At 38.8% G+C, this 14,320-nt stretch overlaps 6 protein-coding genes across 9 annotated transcripts in view; 3 read left to right on the plus strand and 3 right to left on the minus strand.

The window, feature by feature from the left end:
* Positions 1-6,160, plus strand: part of LOC127795126 (midasin) — a 94,114-nt gene extending 87,954 nt beyond the window's left edge. For all 4 annotated transcript variants that reach the window (XM_052326588.1, XM_052326589.1, XM_052326587.1 and 1 more), the window contains exons 67-78: positions 45-266; positions 354-512; positions 652-879; positions 1,096-1,407; positions 1,503-1,649; positions 2,311-2,517; positions 2,611-4,356; positions 4,468-4,749; positions 5,044-5,223; positions 5,330-5,428; positions 5,532-5,657; positions 5,759-6,160. In XM_052326588.1, coding sequence (XP_052182548.1) covers positions 45-266; positions 354-512; positions 652-879; positions 1,096-1,407; positions 1,503-1,649; positions 2,311-2,517; positions 2,611-4,356; positions 4,468-4,749; positions 5,044-5,223; positions 5,330-5,428; positions 5,532-5,657; positions 5,759-5,791 — 3,741 coding nt within the window. In that variant the 3' untranslated portion in view covers positions 5,792-6,160. The remainder of the gene's footprint in view (positions 1-44; positions 267-353; positions 513-651; positions 880-1,095; positions 1,408-1,502; positions 1,650-2,310; positions 2,518-2,610; positions 4,357-4,467; positions 4,750-5,043; positions 5,224-5,329; positions 5,429-5,531; positions 5,658-5,758) is intronic.
* A 314-nt stretch (positions 6,161-6,474) lies between these two features.
* On the minus strand, positions 6,475-7,267 carry LOC127795128 (17.3 kDa class II heat shock protein-like). The gene has a single exon (XM_052326591.1). The coding sequence runs from the start codon at positions 7,174-7,176 to the stop codon at positions 6,694-6,696; it is 483 nt and encodes a 160-aa protein (XP_052182551.1). The 5' UTR covers positions 7,177-7,267; the 3' UTR covers positions 6,475-6,693.
* Positions 7,268-7,490: 223 nt separating this feature from the next.
* LOC127795130 (17.9 kDa class II heat shock protein-like) lies at positions 7,491-8,098 on the plus strand. Its single transcript, XM_052326593.1, has one exon. It carries the CDS (start codon positions 7,559-7,561, stop codon positions 8,012-8,014), a length of 456 nt encoding a protein of 151 aa, XP_052182553.1. The 5' UTR covers positions 7,491-7,558; the 3' UTR covers positions 8,015-8,098.
* Positions 8,099-8,924: 826 nt separating this feature from the next.
* LOC127795132 (17.3 kDa class II heat shock protein-like) lies at positions 8,925-9,566 on the minus strand. Its single transcript, XM_052326596.1, has one exon. The coding sequence runs from the start codon at positions 9,504-9,506 to the stop codon at positions 9,066-9,068; it is 441 nt and encodes a 146-aa protein (XP_052182556.1). The 5' UTR covers positions 9,507-9,566; the 3' UTR covers positions 8,925-9,065.
* Positions 9,567-9,892: 326 nt separating this feature from the next.
* On the plus strand, positions 9,893-10,602 carry LOC127795131 (17.3 kDa class II heat shock protein-like). Its single transcript, XM_052326595.1, has one exon. The coding sequence runs from the start codon at positions 9,993-9,995 to the stop codon at positions 10,443-10,445; it is 453 nt and encodes a 150-aa protein (XP_052182555.1). The 5' UTR covers positions 9,893-9,992; the 3' UTR covers positions 10,446-10,602.
* A 2,757-nt stretch (positions 10,603-13,359) lies between these two features.
* On the minus strand, positions 13,360-13,996 carry LOC127795133 (17.9 kDa class II heat shock protein-like). Its single transcript, XM_052326597.1, has one exon. It carries the CDS (start codon positions 13,938-13,940, stop codon positions 13,500-13,502), a length of 441 nt encoding a protein of 146 aa, XP_052182557.1. The 5' UTR covers positions 13,941-13,996; the 3' UTR covers positions 13,360-13,499.
* Positions 13,997-14,320: the final 324 nt, after the last annotated feature.

Genomic DNA, 14,320 nt, shown 5'->3' on the forward strand with positions numbered 1-14,320 from the left:
GACATCGAAACTCAACACGTACAAATGGTTGATATTTATTGTAGGTGAAGAGATCAAGTTCTTTTCTTGGCCATCTTATTGTCATACAACAAGAGCAACGGGAAGCTGCTTATGGTTTTGCTGGGCGCCTGAGTTGCTTAAGGAATTGTGCTTCGCTTTTCGAACATTTAATTTCCAGTCCTCTTGCCTTTGATAGTAACAAAATTAGTGAGTGCTGTTTTGCTCTGGACCAACATTTCATATTTAATTGCATGTGGCAACAAAAGGTAGGCTTCCTCTTTCTAATTGCAAATGGTTTATGGTATTTTTACCTCATTGGATGATAGAGACTGACAACCCTCCTAATATTGCAGCAACTATTTGATAGTTTGTGTTCCATGTTGCATGAAGAATGTTTACTGCTCAAAACAGTTGAAGTTAATCATTTGGATGTTTGTCAGAGTGTCAAAGCTGCAGCCAATAGGGTTCGGATTTTCATCGAAAAATTTATTCCTGATTTTCAGAAGTCTAAGGTACTCATATCATCTATTGTGCTTCTTAACTAGTTTATCTTTTTATTTTAGTTTGTTTTGCTCCTCCTCCCCCCTCCCCCCTCCCCCTCATTGTGGTTTTGGGGAATCAAAGTGCCTTGATTCTTGTTATGTTCGACAGGATTTGTTGGATTCATACCTTGTTGGCCATGATAGAGTTGTTGCAACCTCTGCGTCAGCATCTTTACATCCTATTGTTGTCTCAAAACAAATGGAACAGCTAGTATCTCAAAACTTTCAGATGATGAAGGAATTTGAGGTGCATCTGCAGGCTTTCCGCTGTCAGGATGAGGATAAAAGATCTGTTAAAGAAATTCTGCTCAGTCATTTTGACGATATATTTAAGAAGGTGATGGAATTACATCTGTACTATCTCAGGATACCTAAAAATGATGCTACCACAACAAATAAGTTTGCTCCAAAAGACAATGCTGTCCTTTTATTCTAGTGACAAAATTTGGCAGTAGTGTTTAGGCATATAAAGCAGCAAGTTAAGCATTGGTTTCAATATTGATGAAAGTTTTTGAAACAGAACTCTGAAATGAGGACCGTGTTTTGGTTTCAGGTTAAATTAGTAGCTGAAGATTACGAAAGTTCCATTCGAGGGAGAAATGAATCAAGAGTTGAAGATGAAGGCACCAGCTGTCACAGAGAAGAAAATACTGAACTTGAAGCTGGGTTTGGTGTAGCACTCAAGGAAACATATAAGCATATTGTGACTGCATTTGATAGAATAGGGTCCTGGAATAATGGTGATGTTATTGCTGTAGAGTCACTGGGGAATATTACTACATGGAAAACCCTATTTGAATCGCACGTAGCAAATCTGCAGTTGGACGTGATATGTGATGCAGTAGTCAAGGCAATAAATTATGCAGTAAGTGTTATCTTTGTAGCTATTTTTGAAACCTAACTTTGTTATGGAGTTTCTTATATCTTCTTTTTTCTAAAAATGTGGTGTGGTTGCCTCAGGGAAGATTGGCGCGCCACCATGGTGAGGGAAATCATCATCTCTGTCTTCTAGTTGGAGTGCACTTAAAGTATCTCCATTCATTGTTGGTTTCATTATTGAACTTTGGAGATTGTCTTCTACGTGATTTTCTAGCTATTCATAAAATGGTAAGTCAGATCACCTCCAAATGTTTGGTTAACTTTATATTATCCTAAATTTAGTTTGATAAATATGTCCTTGTTGAACCAAATTCTAAGAGTTTTATAAACCGTTATTCCAATATAGTGATTTGTCATTTATGCATTTGAGTGCTTTAGGTTTCTCTAGAGGGTTGGCCCATGCTATGCATGAGCAAGTAACAAAGAAATAGAAAATTTCAAATGAAAGCTCACACTTTCAAGGGATGCAACTTGGTTATAATTTAGTGTTTATTTTTCAAATAAATCTTAATTGATAATTGTGCAAACGGCGGTTTTCTTAAATCTCAAAATGCAAATATTAGTTTTTTTAAATTTTAAATTTATTATAATATCTAATAAACAAAGGGGTATTTTTGAAATAAAATGTTTAAAAGAGGACATTTTGGAAAGTTCAAGGCTTCAGTACACCAAAATAAGTGTTTTGCTTAAATAATAGAATAGATAAGCCATTCTTTTTATCTTTTAATTCTTGTTATTCTTTTCCTTCTACTATGTGTTTCTTGCTCGCCCTTCTTCTTCCACAAACACTTCTTTTCTGAATTGCTCATTAGGAGTGATTCTTTTAGCTGTCAATTCTCCATTAAACAACTTATCAATTTCAGGGATTGCTGTCTTAATTTGATAACAGGTGTCTGTCATAACTCATGCACTTGCCGACATTTTTGCTTCGTTGTATTGCAAAGGGTTTGGGATTACTAATGAAGATCAATTGGACAATTCTAGCAATAACAAAACTCAAGATGCAAAAGGAACAGGTATGGGAGAGGGTGCAGGACTGAATGATGTTAGTGATCAGATAAATGATGAAGACCAGCTCCTGGAGGCTTCTGAAAAGGTATGATTTTGTGGTACAGAAAATTCTAGCAACGTGTTTTAGTCAATAACTGAGCATATGGTGTATGATTGTTTCTGCTTTATGCTTCTGCAGCTGAATGAAGAAAAACTGGACTCGGGTGAAGTTCCTGGTAAAAATGACAAAGGTATAGAGATGGAACAGGATTTTGCTGCTGATACATTCAGTGTAAGTGAAGAATCTGGAGATGATGATGGCGAAGATGATCAGGATGAGCAACTGGAGTCTGCAATGGGGGAAACTGGTCCCAACAGTGAAGTCATTGACGAGAGACTTCAGGACAAGGATGATAAAGAAAATCCCAACAACATTAAAGAGAAATATGAGACTGGACCAGCAGTCAATGACTCAGATTCTAGTGGAAGGGAGCTTAGAGCAAAGGAAGATTCTGATTCTGGTGCTCCCGCTGATGAAGATATAGAGCTTAATGCTAGAGAATCTGACAAACAAGACAATAGGGATGAAAATCAAGATGGTCTTGACAGCCTAGAGAATATGGAAAACGTGAACATGGACAGAGAAGAAGCTTTTGCAGAGCCCACAGGGCTAGATGTTGATGAGCCTAATGAAGAATCTGTGGAAGATATTAATGTGGATGGACAGGAGGGTGCAGATACCATGGAAGATGCTGATCCTGAAGAGCTTGATGAGTCTGCTGAAAATAAGAATGGTGAGGAAGATAAAACAAATTCAGTGGATGAAAGTATGGAAGAGGCAGAAGCTGAACAAGTGGATGGAAACCCTGGTAGGGATGATGCAGGGAATACTCACAAAGAGGAACCAGAGATGGACTTGTCAGTACCAAAAAAGGATCTGTTTGAACACTCTACTTCTGACATAACCATTGGCCAAGGACCAAATGCTGAATCTGCAATGCAGCCAAAGGGCGAGTGGCATGCATCAGATTTAAGAGATGTTGCACCAGAAGCAGTTGAGGCAAATTTGTCTAATGCCAGTGGAATTCAGGATGACCTTGTTCCTATGAGAGGTTTACCTAGAGCCTCTGATATTGAAGTGGCAATCCCTGAGTCATCTATGAGTGAGAGAATAAGTGCTGATGGACCTCAAAGTCAGTTTCCCCAACATGATTATTCATCACTTCAGAAAATCCGACCAAATCCTTGTCGTAATGTTGGTGATGCACTTGATGAATGGAAAGAAAGAGTCAGAGTAACCGGTGATCTTCAGGACAATAACATAGAGGAGGATCCAGACAACCTTGCAGATGAGAATGCAGATGAGTATGGATATACCTCTGAACGTGACAAGGGAACAGCTCAGGCATTGGGTCCTGCAACTCATGAACAAATGGACAAGAACATTAATGGTACAAAGCCTGATGGAGATAGTAAAACTGTTGATAGAGAAGAACTTACTGAGATGGATGTGGAAAAGCAAGATTCTGCAATACGCCCTACTAGGAACTTTGCCTCAAATCTTAAGAAAAAGATTGAAAAGCAGGCGGAGATCCAATATACGGAGGAGTCACCACAGGACTTCCTTGACGATCACAGCCGTAATGGGAGTGATCAGACCATGTCAGAGAGTATGGTGTCTTTGAAGAGATCCTACATGACAGATGACATCCACCAACTTGCTGAACTTTCCTTACATGACAAGGAGTTGGGGAAAGGGCACAATCTTGAGGAAATGTCCACTGATGTAAAGGATAATGCTACTGCTGTGTGGAGAAGATATGAACTGCGTACAACCAGGTTGTCGCAAGAGTTGGCTGAACAGTTGCGGTTGGTCATGGAGCCCACTCTAGCTAGCAAGCTCCAAGGGGATTACAAGACTGGCAAAAGAATAAACATGAAGAAGGTTAGAGATATAATATATACCATTCAGTTATCTAAGCTCAACTTCTTATTGTTCTCTTTTTCCTTCCTTTGTTTAAGCCCCTTCTGTAAGTTAATAAATGGTAATTGGCAGGTGATCCCATACATTGCAAGTCATTATCGGAAAGATAAGATATGGTTGAGGAGAACCCGACCAAACAAACGTGATTACCAAGTTGTTATTGTTGTTGATGATTCCCGCAGCATGTCAGAGAGTCATTGTGGAGATGTTGCTATTGAAGCTTTGGTGACAGTGTGCCGTGCAATGTCTCAATTGGAAGTTGGGAACTTGGCTGTTGCAAGCTTTGGGAAAAAGGGAAACATTAGGTTGCTCCATGAGTTTGATAGGCCATTCACTGCTGAGGCCGGGGTCAAGGTTAGTGCTCTTCAGAACAATAAGTGAATAAATTACAAGCTGCCGCTCATATCCAAAAATTACCATCTTTATATCCATGACTAGCATACAGTGAAAAGACCCTGTTAAATTTCTCCTAATGTGCTGAGCTCCATTCCTTTAATAATAATTAGAGTAGCCCAATGGTTGAGCCCCTCACCATTATTGCGTGTGAGTAGAGGTTTTATATCTAGTTTACCCTCTGTTCTTCTCTGATGCTCTTCAAAATGCACCTAAGGACTCTTTTTATTTCTGACATGAAATGTACTGGTACAGATGATCTCAAGCTTCACATTTAAGCAAGAAAACACAATTGCTGATGAGCCTATGGTTGATCTGTTGAAGTATGTGAACAATATGCTGGATGCTGCAGTTGCAAATGCACGACTTCCATCCGGGCAGAATCCACTGCAGCAGCTTGTTTTGATCATAGCTGATGGCCGATTCCATGAAAAGGTACGTACCTTGTTGAACTTGTGGACTGTGAATTGAAATATCATGATTAAGTTTTCTTCGTTTGTACCTTTTCTCTGATCCTGGTATTCCTCCAATCAAACTACAGGAAAATTTGAAGCGATGTGTTAGGGATGTTTTGAGTAGGAAACGGATGGTGGCGTTTCTGCTTCTGGATAGCCCACAAGAGTCCATAATTGACCTCATGGTATCTCCCTTGGTCCACTCTGTTGTTTGTGCTTCCCCTAGTTTTAAACAATAGCAGCAACTTCTGTGTCATAACCTTAATTAAAACTCTCTTCGATCCCCAGGAAGCATCATTTCAGGGTGGAAACATAAAATTTTCGAAATACCTAGACTCTTTCCCATTCCCATTCTATGTTGTGCTAAGGCACATTGAAGCCCTTCCCAGAACCCTTGCTGATTTGTTGAGACAAGTAAGTTTGTGCCTTTACATCTTCCATAGGCTACTGTTCTCTTGTAGGTTTCGACTATCCAGCTTTGTAAAAGTCATCTAACATTCGTCTTGCATTTACAGTGGTTTGAGCTGATGCAGAATAACAGAGACTAAATTGATTGGATTACAAAGCTCAAATGCCCGTCCCAGTCTTTCGTGCAGTATACACACACACATACTATACATGCAACATTAGATGTGGAGACCTCGCTCATCCGGAAGTGGAACAGGACAATGCAGGGTTCCCACTAATAGAATATACATGTAAGTAGTCATTCAAAGTGAAAACACACAAAGCATGGCCTCATGTGTTGTGCTTCTTCAAACAGTGGTTGAGGGTGTAGAGATAGGGGAGAGGCAAAGGGTGTTGGTCTTGTGTAGCTCTCTGCTTCTGGCCATGTCTGAGGATACTGTGTACATACTGCAGTTTCAGCAATGCTGAATGGCTTTATGCCACAATTAAATTGCATCTTTGGGAGTATATATATGCATGGTTCTCTGTGACCAGTGTATTAAGCAATTGAACTTGAATTTCAAGGCAAAACAGTTGTATTATTAATTTAATTGTATTATTATTATAATAATTAAAAGTTGATAATTTTATCTTAAATAATGTTTTTATAAAATTATAAATAATTATATTAATATATTTTATAAACAAGATTTTTCAAACTTCTGATTTGAGTATATTTAGGAATCTTTAATTGACTCTATTAATATTTATAATTTTTTTAATTAAATATAATTGTAAACTAACAATTGATTTTTATTGGGCTTAATCTTGACTTACTAACAAATTAAATTCAAACTCAGTTCATTTATCTTAATAAAATTTTATCGAATCAAACAATAGTCTCTCACAAATGACTAGTTACTAGTGGCCCTAATTTTAATTTAACTAGAATGTTATTCAACACACATCACACTACATGGAAAAATAACGGATAGAAGCAAACGAGCAAAGAGATTGGTGAAACCCAGAAGAAGAAACAATACAACAATGGAGGTCTTAAATCTTAAGCGACTTGAACTTGAACAGTCTTAGGCTCCGCCGGCGGCAGCTTACCCACTGTCACCATCAGAAGGCCGTTTCGACAAGTAGCAGAAATTGAATCTGTGTTCGCGTTTTCCGGCAAAACAAACTTCCTCGTGAACGTGCCGGACTTCCTCTCCAGTTTCAAGTACTTGGGGCTTACTTCGTTATTGATGTCTTCTTCGTCGCGCTTCCCCTCGCCGGCGATCTTCAGAATATTGGCGTCCTCAACCTCGACCTCGACCTTGACGTCGCTGGGCTTCAGCCCCGGAACGTCGACGGCGAACACGTACGAGTTTGGGTATTCCATCACGTCGACCGACGGTGTGGCAATTGGAGCAGCCATAGGTTTGGGTTTGGGGTCTCCTCGAACACAGCTTTTGGATGGACAGTGAACTAATGGAAGTTGGTTCTTGGCATAATTATCTGGAGCTGCACAGTCGATGCCGATGATTCCGAATTCCATTTATCTAGTTCAAGAACTGTTGGAGAAGAAGATGAGTTGATCGTTGGAGTGGTTGTGAATCGAAGGGTAGAGACGAAGCTGGCCTTTATAGGTTTGGGAGGTTCTCGAAAGAAACTTCTAGAAATTGGAAGAAAGTTCTTTGGCTTTATAGGTTTGGGTGGATACATTGGAGAATGAATCAGCCGACGATAAGAACACGTATCGCCGGCAGTCACACGCGGTTTTGCGCTTCCCCACAGGCGGAAGTTTTGGAACGTTCCCTAGAATCTTCTAGAAGTTTCTCAGAGCACCATCCAAACCTATAAAGCCCAACTCCCTCTCCGCCATTTCATCCACAAATCCCGCCAACGATCAGTCTGTTCAAATTATCAGGATTAGAGAAATGGAATTCAGAATCATCCGCATCGGCATCGGCTGTGCTGCTCCAGACAATTACTCCAATACCCAGCTCCCATTAATTCACTGTGTTCGAAGAGACCCCAAAGCCACGCCGCCGGTCGACGTGATGGATTACCCAAACTCCTACGTGTTCGCCGTCGAGGTCCCGGGGCTGAGGTCCGGCGACGTCAACGTCGGGGTCAAGGACAGCAATATTCTCACGATCGCCGGCGAGAGGAAGCGCGACGAAGAAGACATCACGAATAATAGTAATAATAATGCCAAGTACAAGTACTTGAAACTGGAGAGAAAGGCCAGCAAGTTTACGAGGAAGTTTGTTTTGCCGGAAAATGCAAACGCAGATTCAATCTCTGTCGTTTGCCAGGACGGCGTTCTGACGGTGACGGTGGATAAGCTGCTGCCGGCGGAGCCCAATACTGTTCAAGTCCAAGTCACTTGAAAATACAACTATATTTGTATTTTTCTTATTTCATTAATCATTGTTGTTGGGATTAAATATCAATATATATACATTATTTTTAAATACTGTCTATTTATTTTTAAATACATTACTTATATTAATCTTAACATTACCAGTAATTCTATACCAACATATTATATATAAAATTATAAATGAGCTGTAATTGTATATAGAATTACAAGTAAATTAAAGCGTTAATAAGTAGCTCAATATTCGATTAAAAAACTTTGTTAGAAACTGTTTTCGCCTCTTCCTCAGCCTCTCTTGTCTATGTCTCTATCTTCTTCTTCTACAACTTATGTCTCATCTTCTTCTTCAACTAGTAACTGCCATCTATTGACTCACCCTCTCTTTCTCTCGTTTAGCACTATTTTTTTCTCTTCTTCGGCCAATTAACTCCCATCCTAGATACTTCTACAAACCTTTATCTGAGTTTAAACCATCGCCAGTTGAAGCCTTTTGCCTCCATCGCACACTACCTTTTATTGTTCTATCATCATTATTTTCACATGTGACTAGCTTGTCAAGTTGAGTCTAAGATTAACTCGGGTCAATTCGAATATAACTTTAATTGTATTTATATATTATGAATAATAATTTCTTATACTAATTAAACGATAATATTTTTGATATTGTAATTTTTAAAAATTTTATGATATTTTTTTATAATATTTATATATAAACTTAAAATAAAATACATTATGTTAAAACAAAAATAAAGAAAATATACTTTAATTATAAAATCAAGTCAGTCTTGCAATGAAGTTTTAAAACATTCCTTTGATAAATAAAATTTATATGTATTTAGCTAAAGATTAGAAAATATACTTTAATTATATATTTTTAAAATATATAATTAAAATATATATCAACTTAACCTTAATAAAAATAAAGAAATAACATTTTTGGTCTTTATTTAATTAAAAAATGCAAATATTACTCAATCCAGCAAAAATACAATAATAAAATAACTCACAAAGCACAATACAAGAAGCAAACATACAACACAAAACAATGGAGATCTTAAATCTTAAGCAATTTGGACTTGAACAGTCTTGGGCTTCGCCGGCGGCAGCTTCTCCACCGTAACCGTCAGAACGCCGTTCCGGCAAACGGCAGAAATCGAATCTCCCTTCGCATTTTCCGGCAAGACAAACTTCCTCGTAAACTTGCCGGCCTTCCTCTCCAGTTTCAAGTACTTGGGCTTGGGGCATTCTTCATTCTTCATTTCTTCTTCGCTGCGCTTCCTCTCGCCGGAGATCGTCAGAATATTGGCGTCCTCAATCTCAACCTTGACGTCGCCGGACTTCAGCCCCGGGACGTCGACGGCGAACACGTAGGAGTTGGGGTATTCCATCACGTCGACCGGCGGGGTGGCAGTTGCAGCCGCCATGGATTTGGGACAGTGGAATGGCAGGTGGTTCTTGGCGGAATAATCGGAATTAGCACAACCGATGATTCTGGATTCCATTTCTCTACTTGGAGCTGAAACTGATTTGACTGTTAGAGTGATTGTGGATGAAAGGGGGGAGAGGGAGTTTGGCTTTATAGGTTTTGGGGGTGCTCGGAAGAAACTTCTAGAAAGTGGGAGAAAGTTCTTTGGGCCTGTGTGAAAGCTCAAAAAGTATTTTGTCTTATATGAAGTTGAGAGGGCATGTGTGAAAGCTACTTGAGATTCTGTATATGTACGTCAAATTGCCTCTTTGTCAGCAGATGGGAAACACAAAGACGCGTACCGGCCGCCGGAACACGTTCTCACTGTGGGCTGAATCGTTCCGGAAGCATCGGCCAAAGAACTTTCGCCCACTTTCCAGAAGTTTCCTCTGAGCATCACCCAAACCTATAAAGCCAAACTCCCCCTCCGCCATTTGATCCACAACAAACAAACGATCAATCAGTTTCACCTCTTCTTCTCATCCAACAAATTAATTGAACCATCCCCGCGGCCAGTAGAGAAATGGAATTCAGAATCATCGGTTGTGCTAATTCCGACGAGAACCAGCCTTCGGCAATTCGCTGCCCCGTCAAACGCTGCGGTGGAGACACCAGATCCATGGCGGCTGCAACTGCCACCCCGCCGGTTGACGTGATGGAATACCCCAACTCCTACGTGTTCGCCGTCGACGTCCCGGGGCTGAAATCCGGCGATGTCAAGGTCGAGGTTGAGGACGCGAATATTCTGACGATCTCCGGCGAGAGGAAGCGCCACGAAAAAGAAATGAAGAATGAAGAATGGCCCAAGTACTTGAAACTGGAGAGGAAGGCCGGCAAGTTTACGAGGAAGTTTGTCTTGCCGGAAAATGCGAACGCAGATTCGATTTCTGCCGTTTGCCGAAACGGAATTCTGACGGTGACGGTGGAGAAAATGGTGCCGGCGGAGCCCAAGACCATTCAAGTCCAAGTTGCTTAATTACAAGCTTCATTAATTGTTGTATTGTCCTATAATAATTGTCTTCGTTTCTATTTCTTTTATAAATTGTATTTGTGTGGTGTATTAATTAATAAATTGTATTTCCCAATTGAAATAAACAAACCTTTGTCTCTAGACACCTGTTTGCTTGTAAATGTACTGCGTCATTTGTGATTATTTCAGTATAAATACTGATTCAATTTGTTAGTTAAAATAAATAAATCAAGTTTATATTTAGTAAATCTCGATTCATTAAATCTCATTAACATATTTAATTAAAGATTCATAAATATTAATAAACTTGATTATATAAATACAACTATATTTTATATTTTTCTTATTTCATTAATCATTGTTGTTGAGGTTAAATATCAATATATATACATTATTTTTAAATATTGTCTATTTATTTTTAAATACATTACTTGTATTAATCTTAACATTATCCTTCTATATAATTTGATACCAACATATTATTCATAAAATTGTAAATGAGCTAAGGCATTCCCAAGCTGCTCAATGTTCAATTAAAAAATTAGTTAGAAACCCTAGTAATTGTCTTTGCATGTTCCTTATCCTCTCTTGTCTATGTTTCATCGTTTTCAACTAGTAATTGTCATCCATTGACTCACCCTTTCTTCCTCTCGTCTAGCAATATTTTCTCTCTTCTTCGACCAATTGACTCTCATCTTAGACATTGTTACAAGTCTCTATCTAAGGCTAAACCATCGCCTTTCACCTCCACCGCATGCTATCTTCTAAGGGTGTGCATTTTTTTGGTTTAACCGAACCAATCAATTCAGTTCGGTTAATTAAGTAGCTAAAAGCGGTTTGGTTATATTTATAAAAAAAATTCAAATATTTCAATTATCCAAAATAATCGAATTTGTTATTTACTACCCATTGTTTTCCCTTAATTACTGCCCATGGTTTTCCATTATAGCGCACGGTTCCCCCCCCCCCCCTACACACACAAACTACTCTTTCTTTCCCTTATGCCACGCCGCCCACTGTTTACTCTCCCCTAACACCCACGTGACCCTAGTCTTTGACACTCTCACTCTTTGGTTCCCCCCCAACACCCCCCCCCCCCAAACTTCTCTCTCTCACCCCAAACCTCTTAGCCTCACGACGTTAGTGGACGTCCCCTCTCTCTCTCTCTCTTGCGTGTCTAGTCAGTCCGTTGCCCATTCTCTCCGACCTCACCAGTGATCCATCGCTTCCCTCATGCCCGCCAGCTTCTCGGTTCTCGTTCTCAAGACCCCTCTCTCTTTCTCTCTCTCTCTCTCTCTTTTGATATCGATCTCACTGCCTCACTTTCGTCGCCCCCCTCCCGCCACCTCACGAACGTCGCCTCCCTCTTGCCACCTCACGACAGTCTCTCTCTATCTCATGACTACATGACAGTCGAAGATGAAGGGCCATTTGGGCCTCTGGCCGAGCGAAAGGCCGAACCGAATAAAGGCTGGCCATTTGTCTTTGTCTCCAACGTTTCGTTTCCTTCCTATGCAGAGGCCGACACTGCCCCAACTGCATCTCTCTCCCTCCGATCATGCTTGCCCATTCGGTAAGTTTTAGTGAAGTTCGGTTATACCTCTTATTTTGGTTTCAATTTTTCGATTAGCGTATCCTATCGGTTCAGTTTGATTAGTGGGCTATGATCGATTCGATTCGATTGGTAAAAAAGTTGACAGTTCGGTCGGTTATAACCAAATGCTCTCCCCTACTACCTTCAATTGCTCTATCGTTGCTATTTTCACATGCCGCCTCTACACATGACTATTGTGCCATCGTTGCCCATTATCACCTTCCACCGCTATTGTTGCTTGTCATTGCACACCTCTTATCTTCGCCTATTGCCACTAGCCAATTAGCACTCAAGCTTGAGCTTAAAAACTAGTTTGTTGAGCTAAGCCTAAGCTCATGGAAGATTAGTTCGACTCAATTCAATTATAACTCCAGGGGGCATTTAGTACCGAAAAAATTTTTAGATTCTTGAAATTTATGATTTTTGAAAATGTTCTTAAAAAACTTTAATTTTCAGGATTTATTCAATTTCATATTTGATTAGATTTAAACTTTTTCAAGAATATTGGGTATTCTTTTCTGGGAATTTTACATTCTTATGTTTGGTTTAAATGCAATATTCCTATAAATCTTTTTTTTTCAAAATTACCTTTATTTAATTTTTATTTAAAAATAATAAATTTCTTCTAGTATATAAAATATTGAGATTTACAACCTATTAGAAAGTTAAAAAGCATTATTTTTTTACTTATTATAAATATATATATATATATATATTTGTAAGGAGGAAGTTATGGCAAAAATAATTGTGAAATGACTATGGGGTTATAAGAGGGTAAGAGGTATTTTAAACTTTTTATTTGTTAAAAACTTTTCCAAATCTATAGAAATCCAAGATTTTTAACCCCTCATAAAAATCTTTTTATGAGAAAGTTGATTAAAAATAAATTTTAAAAATATTATTATCTCAAAAATAAATTTTAAAAAAATTATATTAAACATGAGAATATAGATTTTCAACATAACATTCTTAAGAACCTAAAAATTTATCGTCGCTCTCTAATTGTACTTCTATATTATGAATAATGGTTTCTTCTATTAATTGAACAATAATAATTTTGATATTGTAATTTTTGAAAATTTTATCTACACATTCAATTATGATATTTTTTTATAATATTTATATATAAATTTAAAATAAAATACATTATATTAAAACAAAAAGCATTCATCGAATTGTCGAAAGTCGGTCTTGTGATGAAGTTTTAAAATATTCATTTGATAAATAAAATTTATATGTATTTAGTTAAAGATTAGAAAATATATTTTAATTATATATTTTTTAAATATATAATTAAAGTATATATCAAATTAACCTTAATAAAAATAAAGAAATAACATTTTTGGTCTTTATTTAATTAAAAATGCAAATATTACTCAATCCAGCAAAAATACAATAATAAAATAACTTACAAAGCACAATACAAGAAGCAAACATACAACACAAAACAATGGAGATCTTAAATCTTAAGCAATTTGGACTTGAACGGTCTTGGGCTTCGCCGGCGGCAGCTTCTCCACCGTAACCGTCAGAACGCCGTTCCGGCAAACGGCAGAAATCGAATCTCCCTTCGCATTTTCCGGCAAGACAAACTTCCTCGTAAACTTGCCGGCCTTCCTCTCCAGTTTCAAGTACTTGGGCTTGGGGCATTCTTCATTCTTCATTTCTTCTTCGCTGCGCTTCCTCTCGCCGGCGATCGTCAGAATATTGGCGTCCTCAATCTCAACCTTGACGTCGCCGGACTTCAGCCCCGGGACGTCGACGGCGAACACGTAGGAGTTGGGGTATTCCATCACGTCGACCGGCGGGGTGGCAGTTGCAGCCGCCATGGATTTGGGACAGTGGAATGGCAGGTGGTTCTTGGCGGAATAATCGGAATTAGCACAACCGATGATTCTGGATTCCATTTCTCTACTTGGAGCTGAAACTGATTTGACTGTTAGAGTGATTGTGGATGAAAGGGGGGAGAGGGAGTTTGGCTTTATAGGTATTGGGGGTGCTCAGAAGAAACTTCTAGAAAGTGGGAGAAAGTTCTTTGGGCCTGTGTGAAAGCTCAAAAAGTATTTTGTCTTATATGAAGTTGAGAGGGCATGTGTGAAAGCTACTTGAGATTCTGTATATGTACGTCAAATTGCCTCTTTGTCAGCAGATGGGAAACACAGAGACGCGTACCGGCCGCCGGAACACATTCTCACTGTGGGCTGAATCGTTCCGGAAGCATCAGCCAAAGAACTTTCGCCCACTTTCCAGAAGTTTCCTCTGAGCATCACCCAAACCTATAAAGCCA

The sequence above is a fragment of the Diospyros lotus genome, chromosome 2, assembly GCF_014633365.1.
Source record: "Diospyros lotus cultivar Yz01 chromosome 2, ASM1463336v1, whole genome shotgun sequence".
Lineage (NCBI taxonomy): Eukaryota > Viridiplantae > Streptophyta > Magnoliopsida > Ericales > Ebenaceae > Diospyros > Diospyros lotus.